The sequence below is a fragment of the Oncorhynchus keta genome, chromosome 22 (assembly GCF_023373465.1).
Source record: "Oncorhynchus keta strain PuntledgeMale-10-30-2019 chromosome 22, Oket_V2, whole genome shotgun sequence".
Taxonomy (NCBI): Eukaryota; Metazoa; Chordata; class Actinopteri; order Salmoniformes; family Salmonidae; genus Oncorhynchus; species Oncorhynchus keta.
Window position 1 is genome coordinate 41,958,507 of NC_068442.1, and position 25,645 is coordinate 41,984,151.

General features: G+C 43.3%; 1 protein-coding gene across 1 annotated transcript; it reads left to right on the top strand.

The window, feature by feature from the left end:
• The first annotated feature begins 724 nt into the window (after nucleotides 1-724).
• LOC118372585 (calcium/calmodulin-dependent protein kinase type IV-like) lies at nucleotides 725-25,645 on the top strand. Its single transcript, XM_035758516.2, has 11 exons — nucleotides 725-1,656; nucleotides 3,810-3,888; nucleotides 3,981-4,043; nucleotides 5,382-5,464; nucleotides 6,475-6,547; nucleotides 16,641-16,731; nucleotides 18,512-18,586; nucleotides 20,434-20,509; nucleotides 20,782-20,908; nucleotides 22,852-23,004; nucleotides 23,780-25,645. Exons 1-11 carry the CDS (start codon nucleotides 1,550-1,552, stop codon nucleotides 24,296-24,298), a joined length of 1,446 nt encoding a protein of 481 aa, XP_035614409.1. The 5' UTR covers nucleotides 725-1,549; the 3' UTR covers nucleotides 24,299-25,645.

The following is a 25,645-nucleotide window of genomic DNA, read 5'->3' on the forward strand; positions in this document are numbered from 1 at the left end:
TTTGGATGTGTTACTCATTTTAAGTGTTGCATAATACTGCTACATTATTTTGTAAGATAGCCTTAATTAAGAGCTTCAATATGGCAGCATATGTTCACCTGTTTATGCTGCAAACAACCGGAAGCCACTGGGCTTTGAAGATGTGTGCTGGCGGGGGCTTATCTGGACAGCATACAAGCTGAGTGATAGAGTTCTAATGGTTGTATTGCTTGAAGTGTTCTTGATAACTGACGTTAGTAGGTGGCACCATTTGCAGTCACGTGCTAATCGTTCACTAGTCTAGTACGCACTATAACCACCGAGTTGATGCGGGAAGCTTTCCGTGGTGCTGAACTCAGAATGGAAGCACACCGGACGGGACATGATTTTTCACAATCCGAATTGATAAATCATTTTATAAATATACTGAATCTAAGGATTAGGCACCGGGTTCCTCCACACATATTATCAAAAATAGATTGCCAGTAGTGTTGACAACCGTTGAAATCAGTGGCGTATTATCGGGATATTCCCCTCATTGACATTTTGGTTGGATACCCGATACAATTCCATATGTGGACCGGGGCTTTGATTGACTGTTTGACTTCCAATTGCAGCGCAGATTGTGGTTTCTGTGAATGCAACGCATTGGATGAAATCTGTGGAGGGCGTAGAGCATATTTCCCCTCAATGACTGTATGATGGTCCTCCAACACCCCCCAACACCGAATACACCAGCTTCACAGCCACCACCTCCAAACCAAGGATGAAAGGAGGAACACACTGTATAGCGAGATAAGTGCAGACCATTGGATGGGCGTTCATATAGAGACCAATAGTGAAGCGTGCATCAGCCGCGAGACAAAATCTATATTTGCTAATATTATTAAACAACATACACATAGACCTATTGACGGATCATGATTATTGACGCAGCTTAATTAAAGTATTCTATATCGGACCATGGAATGTTCTTTGTCGGGACTATTGAGGTGCTTCGATGCATGATATAGTAATGTTTTCATGAGTACACTGTTGTGGATGGGATTGTGCTGCAAAAAAAAATCAAAGCGTAGGCTATATGTTTATGGATTCGGGTATTCACACGGCGAGGCCCCATGGAACCTGCGACAAATGTGGTTATGGTGCAGTAAACTTCGAGTAAAGGATGGTTATGAATGCGCGAATTAAATAGTGTCGGTACATTGAAATAATAGAACAATAATGGATGATTTTTGTTACGTGATATATTGCATAGTGACTATGCTTGCGCTGTAATGCGAAGCTTACATGGGTTTTGATATCGGCGTATTTCTGTGTGTCAACGTAAACATTTGGATTATCTTTGGCTGAACACAATAACAGTTAGAGTTGTTAACCAAAGACTGGTTAGCTTTAAATGGCTTGTCGTTATTTAGCGCTTGGGAATTCATTAAACATAATGCCTTCTCTTCGTTTTGCTAATCTGAACATTACGTTTTAATCTTAAAAAGAGGAAAAGTAGTGTGTGTGCGTTTGGGCTTTGCGCTCCTCAGGAATCCTGTGATTTGTGTGATTGGCCAACATCAACATGCCCACCTCACGCTCTGGCGCCAGCCTGGTGGAATACTGGGTGGATGGATCGCGCAGAGACGTCTCCATGGAAGAGTTCTACACCATGGGCCCTGAACTGGGAAGGTAGAGTACTGAACTGTTCCTTTATTGACACCAATTTGTAAACACCACCAGCATCATCACCATCATAACTAACATTAGGCTATAACTAGCAATGCAAAATGGCTTTCTAAGATACAAATAATATTATTATACAGATCATACACGTAACGTTAGCTAGTGAGCCAGCCATCTAACATTAGCTAGCTAGCTAACAGTACACTTTATCTTGAAATTAAAACACTCTGACAAAATTAGAAATATATAATATTTGAAAATGTAGCTAGCTAGACTCTCTTACCCCAATACATGGATGAACGCTTCACCCTCTCTGTCACAGATGCCATGGTTGCTCTTAGTTTGAAGATGTAATCCGGAGACAGTGGTTTTATACAACTGCCTTCTGTGTGTTCTGTTTTCAACTCTCTCCGCATATTTGCAATCAAATGGCAGAATGTTCTCCATCTCCTCAGCTCCCATTCTCTGCTTCCACTGGACATTCCACTGACTTCAAAACATCGGGAAACTTCTTTCATGACAAGAACACTGTTGATCGCTGCTTAATGTCTGGTTCAGTCAAATTATTTTTCAAAATCTAAATCAGAGATTTCCTCATCGTCTGATTTATTTTCAGAGTCAGAGAGAGTCAGAATGGCACGATCATCCTCCAGAAAGTGGAGAGCATTAGCAAAAATGTTGCAGTTCTTTGTGAGATCTTTCAAAAATCCACATTAGAAAGGATTACCTACACATACAGAGCAGCTCATGTTATAGACAGAAGCATGCTACATGGAAGACCAATCTGAAGTCATCTCTCGGCATGTCCAGCCCATCCATTTTGTCCTCAGAACAGATTTTGTCTGGGTGTAACGGATGTGAAACGGCTAACTAGTCAGCGGTGGTGTGCGCTAAATAGCGTTTCAATCGGTGACGTCACTTGCTCTGAGACCTTGAAGTAGTGGTTCCCCTTGCTCTGCAAGGGCCGCAGCTTTGGGGAACGATGGGTAACAATGCTTCGTGGGTGACTGTTGTTGATGTGTGCAGAGGGTTCCTGGTTCGTGCCCGGGTATGGGCGAGGGGACGGTCTAAAGTTATACTGTTACATGGGCATGGATACAACAAGGTGTCGAAAGCGTTCCACAACACCATGTTGGTTCCAATTCTTCCCACAGTTGTGTTAAGTTGGCTGGATGTCCTTTGGGTGGTGGACCATTCTTCATACACACAGGAAACTGTTGAGCTACTACCCACCAGCGTTGCAGTTCTTGACACAAACCAGTGCACCTGGCACCTACTACTATACCCCGTTCAAAGGCACTTAAATCTTTTGTCTTGCCTATTCACCCTCTGAATGACACACACACAACCCATGTCTCAATTGTCTCAAGGCTTAAAAATGGTTCTTTAACCTTTCTCCTCCCCTTCATCTAAACTGAATGAAGTGGATTTACCACGTGCCATATATAAAGGATCATAGTTTTCACCGCCATTCATCTGGTCAGTCTATGTCATGGAAAGAGCAGGTGTCCTTAATGTTTTGTACACTCAGTGTACATTTGAATAGGGGATTATCTCTAGATTTCCAAGTAGATTTCAAAGCAACAGACAACACAAGACAGCCCAGTCACAAATCAACAGATTACTCATGGTTTGAGCTCATACTTAGAGCTACCCTCATACTAAGAGCTACCCTCTTCTCACTCATGTAGTGGTGTCATGGCTCTGAATAGCTTTAATTTCATGTTTCCCTCTACAATGACTTTTATATCCATCTTTGCCATAAGAATGTGGATGGACATCTAATGGCTCACCATTGACACTACATTGGCCACATGTTACATGGAGTTGTCGTTGTAATGCTTTAGATGGAAGTCAGCTTATGAAATGCTTAGAAACGTTATTACATAGTTTGTTTACCATTGAATTAAGTAATTACATGTAACAATCTGTTGTTCTTGATTTACTCTATGTATGACTAAAAGTGCTTATAATAAAATGATTTATACATATATGTATTTACTTATGTTGACATGAGCAAATGACATAATACTTACAAACAATGAAATAATGATTCATAAGCAGTTCATGAGCAGAGCTAAAATGCTGAATCATTGCACTATGGAGAGACAACCATATGATCATAGTTGTTTATGTTGATTGCTTGTTCTTCTTCCCAGGGGGGCTACGTCAGTGGTGTTTCGCACTGAGGAGAAGCAGACACAGAAGCCCTATGCTGCAAAGGTCCTGAAGAAGACTGTGAGTCCTTCTTTCGGCCATTTTGAACAGCTGAGTTAGAGTATGTATAATATATTAATGCACTCGTCTCATTCTCAATCATTCCATTTCAGATTGACAAGAAAATAGTGCGGACTGAAATTGGAGTTCTGCTGCGACTTTCCCACCCAAATATTGTAAGCTTTTACAGTTTTAAAAAAAAGTTATTTTTATAAATATATTTTTTAATACCCGAGACACCACTCTAAAAAATATTTGAAAACCCTTTTCTGAGCCTAACCATGATTTACATGAACAATAGTGATGACTTGTTGTTGGACACTAGTAACTAGAATGTTTTGATATACATTGCTGAGTATGCAGACCATGGACGAACTGGGCAATTTCAGCTTCCAGGAATTGTGTACAGATCCTTGCGACATGGGCCGTGCATTATCATGCTGCAACATGAGTTGATGATGGTGGATGAATAGCACGACAATGGGCCTCAGGATCTTTGCATGGTATCTCTGTGCATTCAAATTGCCATCGATAAAATGCAATTATGTTTGTTGTCTGTAGCTTATGCGTGACCATGCCATAACCCCACCGCCAACATGGGGCACTCTGTTCACAACTTTGACAACAGCAAACCACTTCCCCGCATACATGCTGTCTGCCATCTGCCAGGTATAGTTGAAACTGGGATTCATCTGTGAAGAGCACACTTCTCCAGTGTGCCAGTGGCTTTAAAGGTGAGCATTTGACCACTGAGATCAACGACAACGCCAAACTTCATTCAGGTCAAGACCCTGGTGAGGACGACAAGCCCGCAGATGAGCTCCCCTAAGATGGTTGGCGGAGAATTTCTTCAGTTGTGCAAACCCACAGTTTCATCAACTGTTCGGATGGCTGGTCTGAAAATCTCGGAGGCAATGAAGCCAGATGTAGGAGGTCCTGTGCTGGCGTGGTTACACGTGGTCTGCAGTTATGAGCACGATTGGACGTACTGCCAAATGATCTAAAATGACATTGGAGGCGGCTTATGGTAGAGAAATTAACATGAAATTTGCTGACAACTGCTCTGGTGGACCTTCCTGCAATCGGCACACTCCCTCAAAACTTGAGACATCTGTGGCATTGTGTTGTGTGACAAAACTACACATTTCAGAGTGGCCTTTTATTATTGCCCTCAGCACAAGGTGCACCTGTGTAATGATCATGCTGTTGAATCAGCTTCTTGATATGCCACACTTGTCAAGTGGATGGATTTGAGAGAAACAAGCTTTTTGTGAGTATTAAATATTTCTGGGATTTTAAACATTTCAGCTCAAACATCGGACCAACGCTTTAAATGTTGCGTTTATATTTTTGTTAATTGTATATTGTTTTATTAACTATTTATAAGAGCATGATTGAAATGAATATTAATGGTGACTTCTTCTTTCTGTTTGCATTAATATTGTTGATATGTTGGCTTGTGTTTTTCCAACATTTAGTGTTTTTCTTCCTCATCTTCCTCTCATCTTCCTCAGATCCGCCTGAAGGAGATCTTTGAGACCGAGACAGACATCGCCCTCATCTTGGAGCTGGTGACCGGAGGGGAACTCTTTGACAGGTGATTACGCCCAAAATATACCACCCCTATGACCCTGTCTAATCCTCAAATCCTTGCTGAAATTGGTTTCAATTCGGCGGGGCCAGAGGTGGAACCAGTGGCCTCATGCGATCCCCCCGTTCCATTTCTCTGCTTTGTCATTAGCAGACATGTACGACACTGGCTTTATTAAGATGCAGAGTATAAAAGGATTAGAAAATGAAATGTGTAATGGCCCTCACCAGCACTGTTACCAAGGAAACGATTAGAAGACTGGTTGGAGCACAGGCCCCACCCAATCTGTAGAACTCATTATGACTATTGCGCAATATCATAGACCCTTTCTCTACTGTTCTGTTTTATTTTGATATAATAGCACTGTAAATAAATGAAAAAAACTCTTTAATCTCTTTATCCTCCTGTCACCTTATAGGTTTAGCAAAGTTTGACAGTAACAACTGGCTACAATTCTCTCCATGTTTTCTGACTTTCTGTCACGGTTTTCATATGGTGAAGGAGAGTCGGACCAAGCTGCAGCGTGTCGATTGTGATCCATGTTTATTTAAACAACGTAAACACGAATAAACACAAACTCAACAATAAACGTAGTGAAACCAGCCTATACTTGTGTCAACTAACACAGCACAAGGACATCAAGACACTCAGGACAATCACCCACGACAAACTCAAAGAATATGGCTGCCTAAATATGGTTCCCAATCAGAGACAACGATAAGCACCTGCCTCTGATTGAGAACCACTCCAGACAGCCATAGACTTTACTAGATAACCCCACTAGCTACAATCCCAAATACATACACACCAAAACCCCAAGACAAAACACACCACAATACAAAAACTCCATGCCACACCCTGGCCTGACCCAATACATGAAGAAAAACACAAAATACTTAGACCAGGGCGTGACACTTTCACAGAGTTAAGAATTGAATAATCTCTCAAAGTGGGGCATTTGAACTCGGGTGTAACATTTTGACTCCCTGTCTGTTTGTCTCTTCCTGCTCTTTCAGGATTGTGGAGAGAGGGTATTACAGCGAGAGAGATGCTGCCCACGTCATCAAGCAGATTCTGGAGGCAGTGGCGGTAAGAGATGTGATTGAATGGCCACTGATGAGCTGTTGAGTAGGACTGTGCCTTATGAAATCAAATGCCTTGGAATTTAGAATGACTTCTTAGATGCACATCACGCCTCTATGCAGAGAGGAGAGAGATGCTGCTGCTGCGTGTCTTGTCTTTCAGTTTGATTGCATCATTTGGTTTCAATAGAAGACAGGTCAACATCGAGCTGAGGGAGACTTTTCAGTACTGATGTTTTGACAAAGCTTGTTCAATCGAGACAGGTCTCTTATCCTTAGGAAAATTATAAGAAAATACACATACTTAAAGGCTTAAAGTTACATTTGTTTCAAGTTTGCTCTTATTCATTACCTACTGTGTCCAGTCACTGCACTGAATAATGAGACTTAACTGTACACTTCGAGTCATAATCACTTGCAGCTGGCATTGAGTGGTGTTTCAGGCAGAATGATACCTGAACCCCCAAAAATAGTAGATGATAATTTAGCCAGTGGAAAATGACACTAAACAATTGTTTTGGGGTGTAGGACTTGGTAATGGCATCAATAAATATCAACCAGAGGAATAGTGTTAGAGCCTGTATTGTAAAACCATTATACATGCAGCTACAGTAGAGGCTTGGCTGCACACACACACCCACTATGTTTCTCTGGGTGGTAGATATGGGTCAGATGTGTCATCAGTCTCAGTTTGAGGAATGGCAGATAGGTGTGTGTGTGTGAGTGAGTGAGTGAGTGAGTGAGTGAGTGAGTGTACGTGTGTTTGAGTGACTCTACGCACGCGCGTGTAACCGTGCGCATGTGTGTTTTGTGCGCCGCAAGTGTGAAATAATCCTCTCAGAGAGCTATCACCCCCCCCACTCTTAATCTTCTGACTAAGAGAGGCAGCAGGGATGTGGGCTGCCTGTTATGTAACAGTGAGTATGTGCTTGTCTGACAACCAGGCTGCTGCCGTCCGGCCCATTAGAACGCTGCTTTTGGTTTCTAAAGCATTCTTAACACTGGTGGCTGTGTGGTGGGAAACATGCGCTTTTAATCTGGAGTAAGGGTTCATCATTTGTTCATGTGTGTGTGTGTGTGTGTGTGTGTGTGTGCATTGAGGCATGTGTGCCTGTGTGTCTGTGTGTGTGTGTGTGTGTGTGTGTGTGAGAGAGAGTGACAGAGAGAAGGGGCAATGCAGAGTTCAAGTTAAGTTTTGTTTAATTGTGGGTGATTTTCCCCTCACTGCTTCATCTCATAGTTAATCACCTCAGAGCTACTTTTACCATCATGTTGAGTGTATATGCACTGCATGTTCCCTATACACAGCTAACTACCAAAATATAGGAAACACTTGAGTAAATGAGGAATACAAAGTATATTGAAAGCTGGTGCTTCCACACAGGTGTTTCCTGAGTTAATTAAACAATTAACATCCCATCATGCTTAGGGTCATGTATAAAAATGGGAGTTATTTATGATTATTTTGGTTACCATGGCTAGAAGAATTGTGAATTTGAATCTCAAATTGTGAATTGTGAATCTCAGTGAATTTGAAAGAGGGTTCTCAAAGGAGCATAAGAGGTTTAAAAGGTGTCTCTGTGTGTCTCAGTTACCAGAACTCAACCCAATTGAACACTTCTGGGAGATTCTGGAGCAGCACCTGAGACAGCGTTTTCCACCACCATCAACAAAACACCAAATGATGGAATTTCCATTGAGCCTCTGTGCGTAGGCCATTCCATAGGGATATACAATGCATTCGGAAAGTATTCAGAACCCAGGTTTTTGCTCTGTAGGGATATACAGCAGAACCAGTGTATATATATATATATATATACACACAGCAGAACCAGTAGGTTGTAATTTGTGACTCATACACCTGTGCAGGAGCATTTTTAATGACAACAAGCAGATATAGATGTCTAGCACTGACATTGTTTTACAATATCACCTATAAATCCATTATGATTTCATACATCTTTTTCTGTAGATGAAATAGGCCAATTTAATCAAGCCTCCATGAGTCCATAACATTTTCCCTTAAATCTAAAATAAATGTGCCCAGAAATCTTTCAACATGAATCATGCTTTAGTTTGTGTGTAACGAGTCCCCATAGAGATCAAAGTGTTCTGTACTGTTTCTAGCAGGCTGGTCCTGATTCTCACTGTTTTTTTTTGTCATCTTGTTAAAAAACAACATCTGTCCAGAGCCCAGGCACACAAACTTAATTAACACAGCTCGACACCGCTATGAGTCATGGGTGTACTTTGGACCCTCCCCATCCAGCCAAGCTAGCGTTCTGCAGCGCAGAGCCAGCGCTAATGGCAACTGATTCTCTGATTTACGACCTTTCCGCCATGCAGACAGAGCCGGAGCATCTCAGGAGAGATGGGTTCAAAAGGTTCTGAGCGGGGACCCATCAATAGACAGTCTGGCAGGGGAGTGAATCAAGTTTTCCATTAGAACAAATAGCAGTCAGGCCAGGCACTTAGTGCCGATGCTAACTAACTAATGGCAGACCCAGGGCGTAACCACAGGCTTTCTCCGAGACGTCGCTGGCTAATTTCCCAGAATGAGTCCCGGCGTTCGCAGCCGGGAAGGGAAGTGTGCAGTAATGACAAGTGAGTGTTGTAAGCTGCCCCAGTAGGCCTGGGGCGGGTAGTCACCGTGGAAACTGGGCAAATATTTTGACTAGGTCATTAGAAGTCTCCTCATACGGCCTCTCTGGGTGGCTGATGAGGCCCACTGTATAGATGTACCTATACTAGAGAAGTCCTGACCTTAGCACAGTCATGATGACGACTGTTCAAATGACAGACCTTATGAAGACCCAGTGGAAGAAAAAATACATACTTGTCATACTTGAGTAAAAGTAAAGATACCTTAATAGAAAATGACCCAATTAAAAGTGAAAGTCACACAGTAAAATACTACTTGAGTCAAGAAAGAGGAGGATAAAGGAGCAAGGGTTGTGTGAATATTAGGTGTGAGTGGTAGGCGTAAGTGGTAGGTGTGAGTATTGGGCGCGAGTATTGGGCGCGAGTATTGGGCGCGAGTATTAGGCGCGAGTATTAGGTGCACCAAACAGTTGCTGTTAGATTACAATATTATAATTTTGTCTGACTATTTGGAACAGTGTAAACAACATTAAATAAATAAGTGTACCAGAGATTCTGTTCTAACTAAAGAAATCTAAATATAAACCAGACTAAAAACAGATGCATGCATTTGTGAATTGTGGTTTATTTATTGTTTAGACTAATTATTAAAAGCTCCCTTGGTTATTTAATTTTAAAATGAAAATGGTTGGTTGCAGTTCAAAGCATGAATGTATTGTATGTTGTGTGATGGCATGAACGAATGAATGATTGATTGACAGATACAGTAGCCCATACAGTATATTGAAATATAGGCCTCAGTAAGATATGATATTAAGACTAAACAGGATGGGCTCTTAGATCAATGGTGGTTATACAAGGATGCTATACTAACCCTACTAATGATAATGACATGACTTATTGTAATGATGATCATAATAACAATAAGAAGGAGAAAGGAGAAAAAGGAAGGTACAGGAGCGAAAGCTGTGTTTATTTTGTGTGACAAACAAGATTGAAATATATATTTTTTGCCTGTTTGGAACAGTGTAAAAAAACACTAAATAAATTATAAGTATAAGTAAACCGTCTGTTCTAACGCCCCACAAATGGTAAAGCCTTTATCTGTGAAATTGCTTAATCCAACATTTTGTCTTTGCATGAGGCTTGGTGCTCAACAGAAGCAAGATCTCAGATTTCTTAGGCAAAGACCTATTCGCACGGGACATGTATTACTACAGAACGTTGGTAATGTAATTATTACCCCAGAATGTCCGAAGATTCGGACAGGATTATTTTTTTCCAAACTGCCCCCTCCCTGTAATTATTATTTTTTTTTTTATAAACTGACAGTTATGAAGGAAGCCTCGAGGTTCTTCTTCTAAGCGTGAATATATTTCAACAAGTACAGGCGATAACAGGGCAACACTGATAACTCCAGCTTGGTTCCCAAATTTCTGAACCATACCAATCCATCTTCGGTATAGTGTCGCCATAATATTTGAATTGAGGAAGTGTTATCATAATCATTAGGATATTTTAGCGATCTGCAGTAGGCGTCCTAAATGCCCCCCAGTCTTCAGATGTGAGCTAAATAGTGCACTTGAGACGGGTTTTAAAGGCTATGGATGCAAAAGTCAACTGATCATTTCCAAACGTTCAGTGGCGAAACTAGAGTTTTTTTTTTTTACATGGGGTGGCCAAGGGGGTGGCCAGGAGGTGGCCAGGGGGTGGCCAGGGGGTGGCCAAGGAGGTGGCCAAGGAGGTGGCCAGGAGGTGGCCAGGAGGTGGCCAAGGGGATGGCCAGGAGGTGGCGAGGGGGTGGCCAGGAGGTGGCGAGGGGGGTGGCCAAGGGGGTGGCCAGGAGGTGGCCAAGGGGTGGCCAGGAGGTGGCCAAGGAGGTGGCCAGGAGGTGGCCAAGGGGTGGCCAGGAGGTGGCCCAGGAGGTGGCCGAGGGGGTGGCCGAGGGGTGGCCGAGGGGGTGGCCGAGGGGGTGGCCGAGGGGGTGGCCGAGCGGGTGGCCAAGGCTACTTCAGGGGTGAATCCTATGAGTGTTAATCAGAGGTAGAAGTGATAATTCACTTAACCCAGAGTTCTTCTATGTGGCAGATAGTGTGGTCCAAAAGGGTTACTTCACTAGAATTCTTTAACATACTATGAATAGTCAGTGTCTCTACCTCGGAACTGCAGCTCAATTTCTCTCTCTCTCTCTCTCTCTCTCTCTCTCTCTCTCTCTCTCTCTCTCTCTCTCTCTCTCTCTCTCTCTCTCTCTCTCTCTCTCTCTCTCTCTCTCTCTCTCTCTCTCTCTCTCTCACACACGGAGATAAGATAGCATTTGTGTTACATAAATTGCGTAGTTTATGTACAAAAAAGTAAATTAGAAAAAAAACGCGTGGCAATTTGACATACATAAGTGCCCATCAATATTACAAAGTTACAATATCATAATTATGCTCATATATATTATGTTAACCAATAGCAAAGATTTTGGGGGGAATTAGCCTAATCCAGACCAAATTAAATCTGTGTGACATTCTTTGGATTTATAATTTTAGAGTGTCAGTGTACTAGCTAGTACACAGTGCAGGTTTTAATCATGACCAGAGGGACTGCTTAAGTGCCAAATTATCCTAGGTAGATTTAAAACAGCAAAGTTCTGCGGTTCTGGTGAGAACTGGCAAAATGTTTCACAAACTCATCCATGTTGGTGGAGCGTCCCCTCCTTGACTCAACACTGAGAATTCCGAGGTGACTTAAACTGTCATCAACCATTGTTGTCCTAAGGTGGATTTGAATCAGTTTTAAAGCTGAGAAGCTTCTCTCACAAGAAGCACTGCTGACTGGTGCATCAACAGAAATCTTACAAAGTGGAAATAGCTCATGGAAGACCTCTTTATAAGGTTCTAGAAACACAACAAAGTCTAGGAGAGTAGACGGTCTGTCCCTTCCTCCTTTCTCTCTCCTATCAAGAAGCCGCTTGGTTTGATGAACCTCATGTTTGAGGTCCTCTACATCTGACTCAGAGGTCTGAGAAAAGGCAAACAGAGGCTCCTCGTTCAAGAATGTTGTCCTCTTTGGGTTGAGAGACTGGACCCCTTGCATTATCTTGCAATTCTTCTTTGAAAAACACCTCTGCAGCTCAGCTGTGAGACTGTCAAGCACCTGATAAAAGCGAGCTCTTTGGAAGCTCTCACCATGACGTTGGTCACTATTTTTCTGTCCTACAGTGCTCATCATCAATGAGTCATGAAATGTTAAGCTTGTTTTAGGCTGTGTTTTACACACTGATTGAACACTTATTTTGCAGTGCTCTACAATCTCTTCAACCTCTTTCCATAGTTCTCCAAAGTAACCCTCACTTCTGTAGTCCTGTAATGTGTCTGTAAGGGCACCTACTAGATCCACAGCCCTTGCTCGGTCAAGAGAGCTTGATTGAAGCATATCAAAAAGACATTTGGCATCACCAAGCACTACAAAAGGTAACCAAAAGCATTATGAAATGTAAATATGAAATAGAAGGCCCCTTGCCTCGAATAATCTATCACCAAGTGTGATATTCTGTAGGACGCTCAGAACTGCTGGGAGCCTGTCCCTCAGATTACTGCATGCCATGTATCTGCAGGCCCACCTTACATCCATCCGTAAGTCTCTGTAGTTCCCTGGGCTGCTGCGGATACATCTCTTTCTGATTTCTGAACCACTTGAGATGAACGTACGAGCCAGATACAAAGTTATAAAGCTTCTGCAGGAGAGAAAAAAAGTTAACTGCCTCAGGCACTGATTTTACAGCCTCGACAAAAACCAAATTCAAATAATGTGCATTACAGTGCACAAAATGTTTTCAATAATTGTGAAGTCTGACCACACTGACTCTGACTAGCCTCAGGTAGGGAGCTGCTCTGACCTGGTGGTGGTAGACTGGGTCCTTGTGAAGTCTGACCCCACTGACCCTGACTAGCCTCTGGTAGGGAGCTGCTCTGACCTGGTGGTGGTAGACTGTGTCCTTGTGAAGTCTGACCACACTGACTCTGACTAGCCTCAGGTAGGGAGCTGCTCTGACCTGGTGGTGGTAGACTGGGTCCTTGTGAAGTCTGACCCCACTGACCCTGACTAGCCTCTGGTAGGGAGCTGCTCTGACCTGGTGGTGGTAGACTGTGTCCTTGTGAAGTCTGACCACACTGACTCTGACTAGTCTCAGGTAGGGAGCTGCTCTGGGGTCCAGTGGTGATGCAAGGTCTGGGGTCTGTTTGCACCTGATCTGCCTGTTTGTGCTTCTTTAAAAATAAGTATATCTCCCCATTTCTTTTCATGTTTAATTGACCCTATGCAAAAATAAGATGGTTACATCTAAGCATCCAATGACCCACATTTTAGTCCAATCTCAACCTTAATTACAAATCCCCATAATCATGACTGTACCTTAAAAATCAACTACCAGCATAAATTACTAGTCAGATCATGGCTAGACCTCTCTGCAGTAAGTAACTAGTCAGATCATGGCTAGCCCTACTCTGCAGTAAGTAACTAGTCAGATCATGGCTAGCCCTACTCTGCAGTAAGTAACTAGTCAGATCATGGCTAGCCCTACTCTGCAGTAAGTAACTAGTCAGATCATGGCTAGTCCTACTCTGCAGTGAGTAACTAGTTAGATCATGGCTAGCCCTCTCTGCAGTAAGTTACTAGTTAGATCATGGCTAGCCCTCTCTGCAGTAAGTAACTAGTTAGATCATGGCTAGCCCTACTCTGCAGTAAGTAACTAGTTAGATCATGGCTAGCCCTACTCTGCAGTAAGTTACTAGTTAGATCATGGCGAGCCCTACTCTGCAGTAAGTAACATAGCTAGCTATAATTTCTTACACCTTTACGATAGCAAACAGGCGATCTGCAAATTGTGGTAATCATTTGGGTAATGTTAACAGATTGATAATAACAATTTTAACAGTATTATCAGAGGACCTTGGAGTTCACTAGGCTAGAATTGTTACTCTCCTGCCATGTGCAAATTGCCGCCATGGCAGATTCGGACTGGACTAAAATGACAGATGTGGTGTTTTGTGTTTGTGCTCATAATTACATGACCCGACCACCCCCAGTATACTAATCCCGTCCGAAGAAGGCTTTAGGCTGTTTCCTCGTCTCTGCTGCTGCTGCCTTCGCCACATTGTCATCAATCCCAATATGCTGGTTCAATTTGCTATTATGCACATAGCACCATAGGGAAAGTGGTTAATTCTACGGCACATTGAAGATTATGCTTCAGGACCACGGACAGCAACCATATCCAACGTGGGAGAAAGTGCATTTGTTCTAAAATAATATTTGATTTATTAGTGTTGCACCATTATTTTTACATAATATAACCACATACAATTTCAGTTTCACGTCTTAGAGGGATGGACTGTGCCATCCCTGTGGTCCCCGCAATGAATTAGTCCACTGAGACTGGCACGAATCAGACAGGTGACTTGTGCACCATGAATAAAATATATATATTGTGACTGCTCGACTAAAGAAATGTCGGTTGACCAACAGCCTATCGACCAAACAACTAAATGGGGTCAGCCCTATTTTTTTTTTTTTTGAATGGTACTTTTTACCCCTTTTTCTTCCCAATTGGTAGTGTGTGAATTGGACAATTTTTCAGTCAAATTGTAACAAGTACTTTATAGTGTCAGGGAAAATGTATGGAGTAAAAATTACATTATTTTTCTAGGAATGTACTAAAAGTTGGCAAAAATATAAATTGTAAAGTACAGATCCCCCCCCCCAAAAACGACTTAAGTAGTACTTCAAAGTATTTTTTCTTAAGTACATTACACCACTTTGAAGACCTGTCTGGTCGTAACAGCTGTTGCCAATAAACCACATGGGAGAATTGACTGTAATGTACAGAGATCTTTTTACTGTCCCAATGAGTGTTCTGTAACCATATAATGAGGATATTAGGAGCCTGACCAGGCCAGTTCACTGCCATGCACTGTGGCCTAGCTAGGCCAGCTCCATCATGATCGAATTACTCCACCAAAAACCCAGAACATGCGAGGAAACAAACAGACATATTAACAAACTTGCATAAACTATAAACTTGCCACAAATAAAAGATTGTGGAAGTTGATCAGTGCAGTAATGGTGTATTGATAGGGGAAAACATAGGGGTTCAACAGTCCAGAGAGCAACATTTAAATAACTGAACGTACCTGAACCTCTGGCTGATTCTTTGAATGGAAGATAAAAACTAGTTAATAATCAAACAGAAATCCAAAAGCACATTATCAGACCAAGACCGTACAGTATATTAAACATTGTATTCATAGTTCCATAATTAAATATTTTGTAGGAGCAATGTTTCCTTTAAATTTCACTATGCTTTCATGGTATAGTTAGAAAACGAGTCCAGTAGTCATAGTTGGAACTCTCTTGACTTTTGAGTGACAAGGAGGATGTTAAGAGCAGTCAAAGAGCCTCTGAGTGACTGCAGCAATGGGCCCCATCTGTTGAGTCAATTTTAGATCAGGGGCTGCTCATTTACGGTTTAAATTCAATTAAATGATGCCCTGATTGGTCTGAATCCCTCAGGTCCCACAGCAATTCTCTCCTCAAGCTACGATCTGTTTGACCTGCTCTCTGTTCTTCAAGTTTCAACGCCCAAACATATGTCATCTAGTCCACACACATGTTATCGTTGACATTGGTAGAAGTGTGCCTAGTTAAAAAGGGCCTGTCAACTCCATATTTATAGGTGGCAGAACTCGTTTCCAGCTGCATAACTGTGACAGGTCCTGGGTTTGGATGCTCTTGATTACTAGAACAATACATCGGATGACCTGGTTAACTGTAACTAGGGCTGTAGCAATACATTTTCATAGCAAGGGTGTCCAAACTTATCTGCAAAGGAACAGTGTGGGGACAAGCTTTGCTCCAACCAATGTATTATTGTATCGATACTCATTCAGAGGTAAATCATGTTATATCCTTGAGTATCAATCCAGTATTGAATTATAGTTCTGTCAGATGATTAGAAACCCATTGATTTCCATTCTGTAGAGGTTTGGCTCAGTTAAACAGTATCCCTGAGCTCTGCTGGCCTGTACTGTGGGGGAGGGCTAGAGAAGGTGGCCTCTTATGATCCCACATATTGTATTACATGACGGAAAAGGTTTACTTAGAAACTTAGCTGTCCCCATTTTGAAAAACTGAAAACGAAATGCTAATGGTAAAAACAGATAATTTCTTCTAATTGTTGTTGTGTCATTTTAGGTCATTCCAAACTCCAGTACTGGTTGTGACAGGCTGACTTGTCCATATGAACTGATAAGGTCAAGTTTGTCAACAGTAAAACAAAAAAGTAGCTGTCAACATGTCACCCAGGGTGTGTTTTGAGGCATTTTGTTTGTTTACTGTGGCTGTAATTTTACATTTAAATTCGGATAATTTAATAGATGCTCTTGTCCAGGGCGACTTACAGTCAGTGCATTCAACTAATGTTGCAACTGTTTTGTTCTCTTTTGTTTTTGCCACAGTATTTACATGACAATGGGGTGGTGCACCGTGACCTGAAACCAGAAAACCTTCTGTACGCTGACCTCTCTTTGGACGCCCCGCTTAAGATTGGTAACTACATGTACCTGTAGGCTGTTACACAACTGACACCTTCCTAGATAAACTGACTGTCCCCCAGTTAAACTGACTGTCCCCCAGTTAAACTGACTGTCCCCCAGTTAAACTGACTGTCCCCCAGTTAAACTGACTGTCCCCCAGTTAAACTGACTGTCCCCCAGTTAAACTGACTGTCCCCCAGTTAAACTGACCGTCCGTCTCCCAGTTAAACTGACCGTCCGTCTCCCAGTTAAACTGACCGTCTCCTAGTTAAACTGACCGTCTCCCAGTTAAACTGACCGTCTCCCAGTTAAACTGACCGTCTCCTAGATAAACTGAAGTTATCTGTTGGGGACATTAGGTATACTGTATAAAGCATATGAGGAACAATTCTTCTGGAGTGCTGTTTTTTTGCGTTACTGATTATTTGGTCTAATCTCGATTTCGCAGGGTGGCATTTTTCAAATTTCCGAAGTGGAGGGGTTAATTTGGCCATCAGAGGATGGGGTGTTGACTTCGCTACTCACACTAGGCAAAAAATCAACGCTTCCCCCAAAACTAGACCTCAAATTTGATTCTGGGTTCCAAGATGAATTCATTAGTGATTCATTAGTGGCAGGAGTCGGGGATCTGGACTTTTGATATAATATGAGTTACTTTGTTTACTACTGTATTTCCTGTTATTGATGTCCATTCCATTATTCCTAAGTAATGGTTAGGAACAACATGAACTATCCCTCTGTATCATAAAGAACATGTAACATTAATGATACAACTATTAAAGATGATAAGGCCAATGCTCATCTCATCCTTTCAAATGTACACTGAGTGTACAAAACATTAGGATCTCTTTCCATGACATAGACGGGTGTCCATGACATAGACGGGTGTCCATGACATAGACTGGTGTCCATGACATAGACTGGTGTCCATGACATAGACGGGTGTCCATGACATAGACGGGTGTCCATGACATAGACGGGTGTCCATGACATAGACGGGTGTCCATGACATAGACGGGTGTCCATGACATAGACGGGTGTCCATGACATAGACGGGTGTCCATGACATAGACGGGTGTCCATGACATAGACGGGTGTCCATGACATAGACGGGTGTCCATGACATAGACGGGTGTCCATGACATAGACGGGTGTCCATGACATAGACGGGTGTCCATGACATTGACGGGTGTCCATGACATAGACGGGTGTCCATGACATAGACGGGTGTCCATGACATAGACGGGTGTCCATGACATAGACGGGTGTCCATGACATTGACGGGTGTCCATGACATAGACTGGTGAATCCAGGTTAAAGCTATGATCCCTTATTGATGTCACTTTTTAAATCCACTTCAACCACTGTAGATGAAGAGGAGGAGACCGTTTGAAGAAGGGTTTTTAAGCCCTGAGACAATTGAGACATGGATTGTGTATGTGTGCCATTCAGAGGGTGAATGGGCAAGACAGAAGATTTAAGGGTATTTGAACGGTGTATGCGAGTAGGTGACAGGCACACTACTTTGAGTGTGTCATGAACTACAACGCTGTTGGGGTTTTCATGCTCAACAGCTTCCCATCTGTATCAAGAATGGTCCACCACCCAAAGGACATCTAGCCATGGTCCAGCATACCTGTGGAACACTTGACACCTTGTAGAGTCCATGCCCTGCTGAATTGAGGTTGTTCTGAGGGCAAAAGGGGAAGCAACTCAATATAAGGAAGGTGTTCCTAATGTTTTGTGCACTCAGTGTATAATACTAACACTAAACCATTATCTGATCTTCACAGCTGACTTCGGCCTCTCAAAGATAATAGATGAGCAAGTTACCATGAAGACGGTGTGTGGCACGCCTGGATACTGCGGTGAGTTATAAATGGACAGATATATCCCAATGTCAATACAATTGTAGGATCAGGGTCGCCTGGTGTGTTGAGTCACATTCCCACAGTGTTTATTGATCGCTGCTTCCCATTGAACCATAACAAAACAAATTGCAAGGTCACACTAATGAAACGAAATAGAGACCACAGTGTAACTTTAAAAGGGGCAACCCGGGATTGGCTTGGAAATATTGACATATATTATTATATAGACACATACATTGTGAGATTGATATCAGTCCAATGAATCGTCTTCAACCACAACAAAGCAAATTGTTAGGGTGCACTATAATATTTGTAAAAAAAAGTAAATATATAAAATGTAATATGAGATGGATGAAACACAGAAAGTGAATGGGGTCACGGGGGAAGGAACAGCAGCCTCCAGGTGCGTATGTAGTCTGGAGGCTGCAGCACTACCACTAGACCAGCCCCGGGATCAGGGCTGAAAGGTTTAATGGAGGCTGCAGCACTACCACTAGACCAGGCCTGGGATCAGGGCTGAAAGTTTTAATGGAGGCTGCAGCACTACCACTAGACCAGGCCCGGGATCAGGGCTGAAAGGTTTAATGGAGGCTGCAGCACTACCACTAGACCAGGCCTGGGATCAGGGCTGAAAGTTTTAATGGAGGCTGCAGCACTACCACTAGACCAGGCCCGGGATCAGGGCTGAAAGGTTTAATGGAGGCTGCAGCACTACCAGTAGACCAGGCCCGGGATCAGGGCCTGAAAGGTTTAATGGAGGCTACAGCACTACCACTAGACCAGCCCCAGGATCAGGGCCTGAAAGGTTTAATGGAGGCTACAGCACTACCACTAGACCAGCCCCAGGATCAGGGCCTGAAATGTTTAATGGAGGCTGCAGCACTACCACTCGACCAGCACTGGGATCAGGGCCTGAAAGGTTTAATGGAGGCTACAGCACTACCAGTAGACCAGCCCCGGGATCAGGGCCTGAAAGGTTTAATGGAGGCTACAGCACTACCACTAGACCAGCCCCAGGATCAGGGCCTGAAATGTTTAATGGAGGCTGCAGCACTACCACTCGACCAGCACTGGGATCAGGGCCTGAAAGGTTTAATGGAGGCTACAGCACTACCAGTAGACCAGCCCCGGGATCAGGGCTGAAAGGTTTAATGGAGGCTGCAGCACTACCACTAGACCAGGCCCGGGATCAGGGCTGAAAGGTTTAATGGAGGCTGCAGCACTACCAGTAGACCAGGCCCGGGATCAGGGCCTGAAAGGTTTAATGGAGGCTACAGCACTACCAGTAGACCAGCCCCGGGATCAGGGCTGAAAGGTTTAATGGAGGCTGCAGCACTACCAGTAGACCAGGCCCGGGATCAGGGCCTGAAAGGTTTAATGGAGGCTACAGCACTACCAGTAGACCAGCCCCGGGATCAGGGCTGAAAGGTTTAATGGAGGCTGCAGCACTACCAGTAGACCAGGCCCGGGATCAGGGCCTGAAAGGTTTAATGGAGGCTGCAGCACTACCACTAGACCAGGCCCGGGATCAGGGCCTGAAAGGTTTAATGGAGGCTGCAGCACTACCACTAGACCAGGCCCGGGATCAGGGCCTGAAATGTTTAATGGAGGCTACAGCACTACCACTAGACCAGGCCCAGGATCAGGGCTGAAAGGTTTAATGGAGGCTGCAGCACTACCACTAGACCAGGCCCGGGATCAGGGCCTGAAATGTTTAATGGAGGCTACAGAGTTTTCAAGGAAATAACATTCATAGTTCATAGTGTGTTTATCAGGATGAGCTGTCCTGTGTGGGAGCTGATAGCTCCCTCTCCATCCCTCCCTCCCCATGTCTCGCCCTGCAGCTCCAGAGATCCTCAGAGGCAATGCCTATGGTCCTGAAGTGGACATGTGGTCTGTGGGAGTGATCCTGTACATCTTGTGAGTTAAAAGAAACTACACTTTAAAATCTTGCCCAAGATCTGCGTGTACTCCGTGGGTAGCTGGCAATTTTATGACAAATTGAAGTCCTCTCATCACAGTATTGCAGCTAATGTAACCTTAGATATTCCCCTTTTTCCTATGGATTCTGGATGTAATATGCAAGTCTATTAGAGGTCTTTTGTCTGAAACTGTCCCGTATCTGTCTTTAAATCAAGTGAGAGTGGTGAAACAAATAAATAATTCAAGGGAAATGTTGCCTCTCCCCTCAGGTTGTGTGGGTTCGAACCATTCTTCGATCCAAGGGGAGACCAGTACATGTACAGCCGCATCCTCAACTGCGACTATGAGTTTGTCTCCCCCTGGTGGGACGAGGTCTCCCTCAACGCGAAGGACTTGGTGGGTTCCACCGTTTACTTAAAACAGAGGCTTTTATTATGAGAAACACTTATACTATATTTGAAGGTCTGCTTATAAACATTATTGCTTTCTTTGACAATTATGTAAATGTATGTACAAAGGCTGTTTGGTATTGATTACAATACCTTTTAATACTTGGGGCTCTATTTTCGACTGGCGTTAAGGCTGCACTAGTGTCAAACGCACATTTTTTTGGGAACTTTGACCTGTTATGCCTTGATCACACAGACAGCGTCATTGCATTTTGGTACAGAAGTACATTAATTTCCAATGGAACGCTGCGTTAGCGTTGCAGCATTGCGTTGCAGCATTGCGTTGCAGTATGGTGTGGTGCGTACGTTGGATTTATTGAATGTATGTGTAGAAGGCTTGACAGAAACGGTAGAAGGTAATGTTGAACTGTTGTTGCACACATATGCAGATGATGCTGCGTACCAGTGACGCTGTCGGTGTGATTGAGGCATTACAGCCAGATATTTGGTATTTCACCTGTCTTATATCAGCTCGCTAGTGCTCAGATGGGAAGGGTGGGAATATTTGAGGTGTGTCCTTACAGGGGCGGCAGGTTGCCTCGACATAGTTACAAATCATACATGGTTGTTTATATTCAACTGTTAATCAGCGGTAAAACATAATGCAAGTCCTTTATACTGCAAAACCTTATGTTTATGCATTGTTGAAAGTGTTCTTGGTAAGCAAATTTGCTTGTCCCAGTAGTGATGTGTAGATGTGTTGTGACATGTTTTGGGGGATTTAGAGATATCTATTATTTTGAATGCTAGTATGTAAGATATTGTATAGATCAATAAAAACAAAAACTATTAAAACACTTATTTTTTGTTACTAGTATAGTGCGTGTCCTTCAGTGTTATATCATTGTTGTTACCGCCTTGAAAATCACTGATCACAAAGATATACAAGGATCTTGAGCATCATCTCAAGTGGTAAACTGTTATTGGGGGAGGGGTCTATATTAAAGAAAATGATGTCATAAATGTGAGGATTCCATTGATCATGTGGTGTGTCTAAATCCAAAGCCTCACTTGATGTCAATTTAAATAAAGATAAATAACATTGTGAGCAAAATGATTAATCATACCACTTTAGTAAATGTTTTTGCTTGGGTTGATGACCTTAGATTTGAGAATTTTAAGCCTCCATTTCAGAAAATGTATTTAAAATGTTTTAATTGGTGCTACCATCATTGGTGTTGCCATCGTTGGTGTTACGACTCCTACTGGTTGGACAATGTTATCATAATGGTAAAAATGATTTGAAGTCATTAAACTACCACTACAAAGACTCTCAAGCTACCTAATTGGTTGATTTAGAATGGGAGGAAGTACCCAAATACATTTAAATGAAAAACAATATATAGAAAAATGCAGTTTCCCAAATGCCATAGTAATTCAAGAATGATCCGTATATGACAAATATAAGATGTTATACAGAACTGGAAGACGGTAGGTTTGTAAAAGTTTGTCATTTTTATTTTTTTATTACCTTTATTTAACTAGGCAAGTCAGTTAAGAACAAATTCTTATTTTCAATGACGGCCTAGGAACAGTGGGTTAACTGCCTTGTTCAGGTGCAGAACGACAGATTTTTACCTCGGGGATTCAATCTTGCAACCTTCTGATTACTAGTCCAACACTCTAACCACTAGGCTCCCTGACACCACCATTTAGTTTTGCTCCGGGCCGGATTCAATCAACTTTGCTTCAGCACATTTAATTCAATAAATGTTCTTTCTTTACACAATTACTGTCTTTATCAGACCTGGGTCAAATACATGTAAAATACTTTTAATATTCGAGTTGTGCTAAATTTGATTTGGGGTTTGCACCTTTGGGACTATTCCATTGCTGCCACAAGGTCAACTAAGTCAAAAAGAACCTCTCTCCCATTGGCTGTCCCCTCAGGTCAGTAAGCTGATAGTGCAGGACCCCCACAAGCGGCTGACGGTGAAGGAGGCTCTGGAACACCCCTGGGTACTGGGCAAGGCTGCCCGTTTCTCCCACATGGACACGACTCAGAGGAAGCTACAGGAGTTCAACGCCCGGCGCAAACTCAAGGTGAGCGAGGGGCTTGATGATAGCATCAAGAGTGCTATAATATTTTTGAATAATAAAAACTTGACCATTAATTGAAAAATGTAGGACTCGATTCAATCCGTATCACTGAAGTTCAGTGTTACAGGGTGGCAGGTAGCCTCGAGGTTAGAGCATTGGGCTAGAAACTGAAAGGTTGTAGGTTTGAATCACGGAGCCGACATGGTGACACTTCTGTCGCTGTACCCTTGAGCAAGGCACCTAACTCCAATTGCTCGAGGGCCACTGGACAATGGTCAGCCTGGCTGAGACCTGCCACTCTCTGTTGGTAACTCAGGGGGAGGTGGGATATGCAAGAAACACATTTCCATTGCACGTGGGTAACAGGACAAATATAAGCACCCCCAAAATGATTATTATAGCGAGATTGAAAGTACATTTCTGATTAAGTTGACTGAATGCAGTCTCTGCAAACGCGGGAACAATGCCTTGAAATTTAAATTGCGCTATAACTCTGAACATCAGCAACACTGAGTGAGGGCTCAATTCAATCTGAGTAATGCATTTCTTACGACAATAGACATCAACAAACATTGCAGTTCAAATTATTGTATGCCGTCCTGATCCTCTTGGGAAATGTAAGCTTGTGGCCCAACCATTGTCTTGAATGGAATGCATGAACCTAATCACCACTATTGCTACATTGACATTCAGATTCTGGCTGAAGCACAGCTGTATGCCTCGTCTCTGAGGCAGGCTTGGTGACTGACAGCGGTGTGCCATGTTTCTCTGACTGCAGGCTATCATGAAGGCTGTGGTGGCCACCAGCCGTATGCACGAGAGCTCCCGGCGGCGCACGGACAGCTGCGATATGCCCGGCTCTGACAAGACCACCTCCAGGCAGAGCAGCATGCAGCAGGACCCTCCCCAGGACTCCCTGGAGGGCCAGGCCTGCCAGGGAACGGACACTTCCCAGACCCAGGAGGACGACCAGTGCCCCCCGCCCCTCCCGCCACGCTGCCCCATACCCCCCACCACCAACCCTCCTCTACTGGCTGGGGGTCTCTTCCCCTCCCGTCCACCCACCAGGCCCCCGCTAAGGGGAGTTGATGGGCAGAGACAGATGTCGGTTATCCCCAAGACCGCAGTGGTACGGCCTAGGGTGCCCCAGAAGAGCTGCTCCTCGGTGGACTCCACCACCACCACCAAGCGGGAGCCGTCCTCCCCGGTCTTGACCACTCCCCCGAGCCCCAAAAACCTTGGCAACAGATTTTCCATGGGGGTGGAGTCTGGCAGCAAAACGGCACAGTGTCAATGAGTGAGTGGCAGGTACCAAACAGTATGAGCTCCTCACCTACTGTTGTCCTAAAATGGCCAACGTCATTGTGAGAGTCAGGTGAGATGGTAGATGACAACATGGAGGAGGAAGGATGTCTAATCTCGTAATATCTGTATCTGTTTAGACCGGGGACAAACGACTACTATATTTCCCTAGATTTTTATTGTTCCTCTCTGTGCGTAACGAGTTAGGATACTCATAACCATTTTGCAAATTAACTTGTAACTTTGGTCTAAACCTGGTTTCCAAGTTCCTGTAACCTCCTTAATTTTCATTGCTTTTCAAGACAAGGCCTCTCTGAACAGGACAAGGCCTCTCTGAACAGGACAAGGCCTCTCTGAACAGGACAAGGCCTCTCTGAACAGGACAAGGCCTCTCTGAACAGGACAAGGCCTCTCTGAACAGGACAAGGCCTCTCTGAACAGGACAAGGCCTCTCTGAACAGGACAAGGCCTCTCTGAACAGGACAAGGCCTCTCTGAACAGGACAAGGCCTCTCTGAACAGGACAAGGCCCATCTGAACTATTTTACTTCTAAGGCCACATACTTTGTATTCTCTGCACCTTTCTACAATTCAATGTTGGAATCTACAGACTTCATATGCAAATCTGTGAATGCGTACACATAATCCTCTCATTCAGGTAGTAAAGATATTGTATTTGTGAGCTTATGAATGTAGTCAAGGTGTATTGTAATGTTTATTTTGCAATAATGGTATTGATCTAATATTTGCACGGTATACATTTGATTAATCTACATAGATTACAACAAAAAGCAGTCAAACTGCACTTTTATTCCTCTGGAAATTTACATGACTGACCAGAATAGCTTGTTTGTGGCTCAAACCAATTTTCCCTTCATTCATTGGTTGTAAAAAAATGATTGGGTAGTTACCCATCTGCTGAAGGAACGCACATCATATTCACCTCATCTCTACGACCTCACTGGAGCTACCACTCTACCTCTGTGTGCAGGGGCTTCCAACCCAGTAATGGCAAAACCTGTAAAGAAACTGTTGGACGAGGTGAGGTTATGAGGCAAAGCACAGCATTTCTGCAACAGAATCATATTGTAAGTGGCCTGCGAGGCGAACCCTCGTTTTCATTGGCTAAGGGCTTTTCTCAATGGAACTCAAATGAGTGTCATTAAAATAGTCCATTTCCATTTCAAGGGTGGCCCTTGAAGCCATCTTCACCTGCTATCTTGTATTCTCACTCTAACATTGCCAAATAGTAAGCCTGCATTATACTGCTGACATGTCCATACATGTATAAACCATTCATTTACACCAATGAAATGTATAAAGTATGGCTATTTTACTTAGAA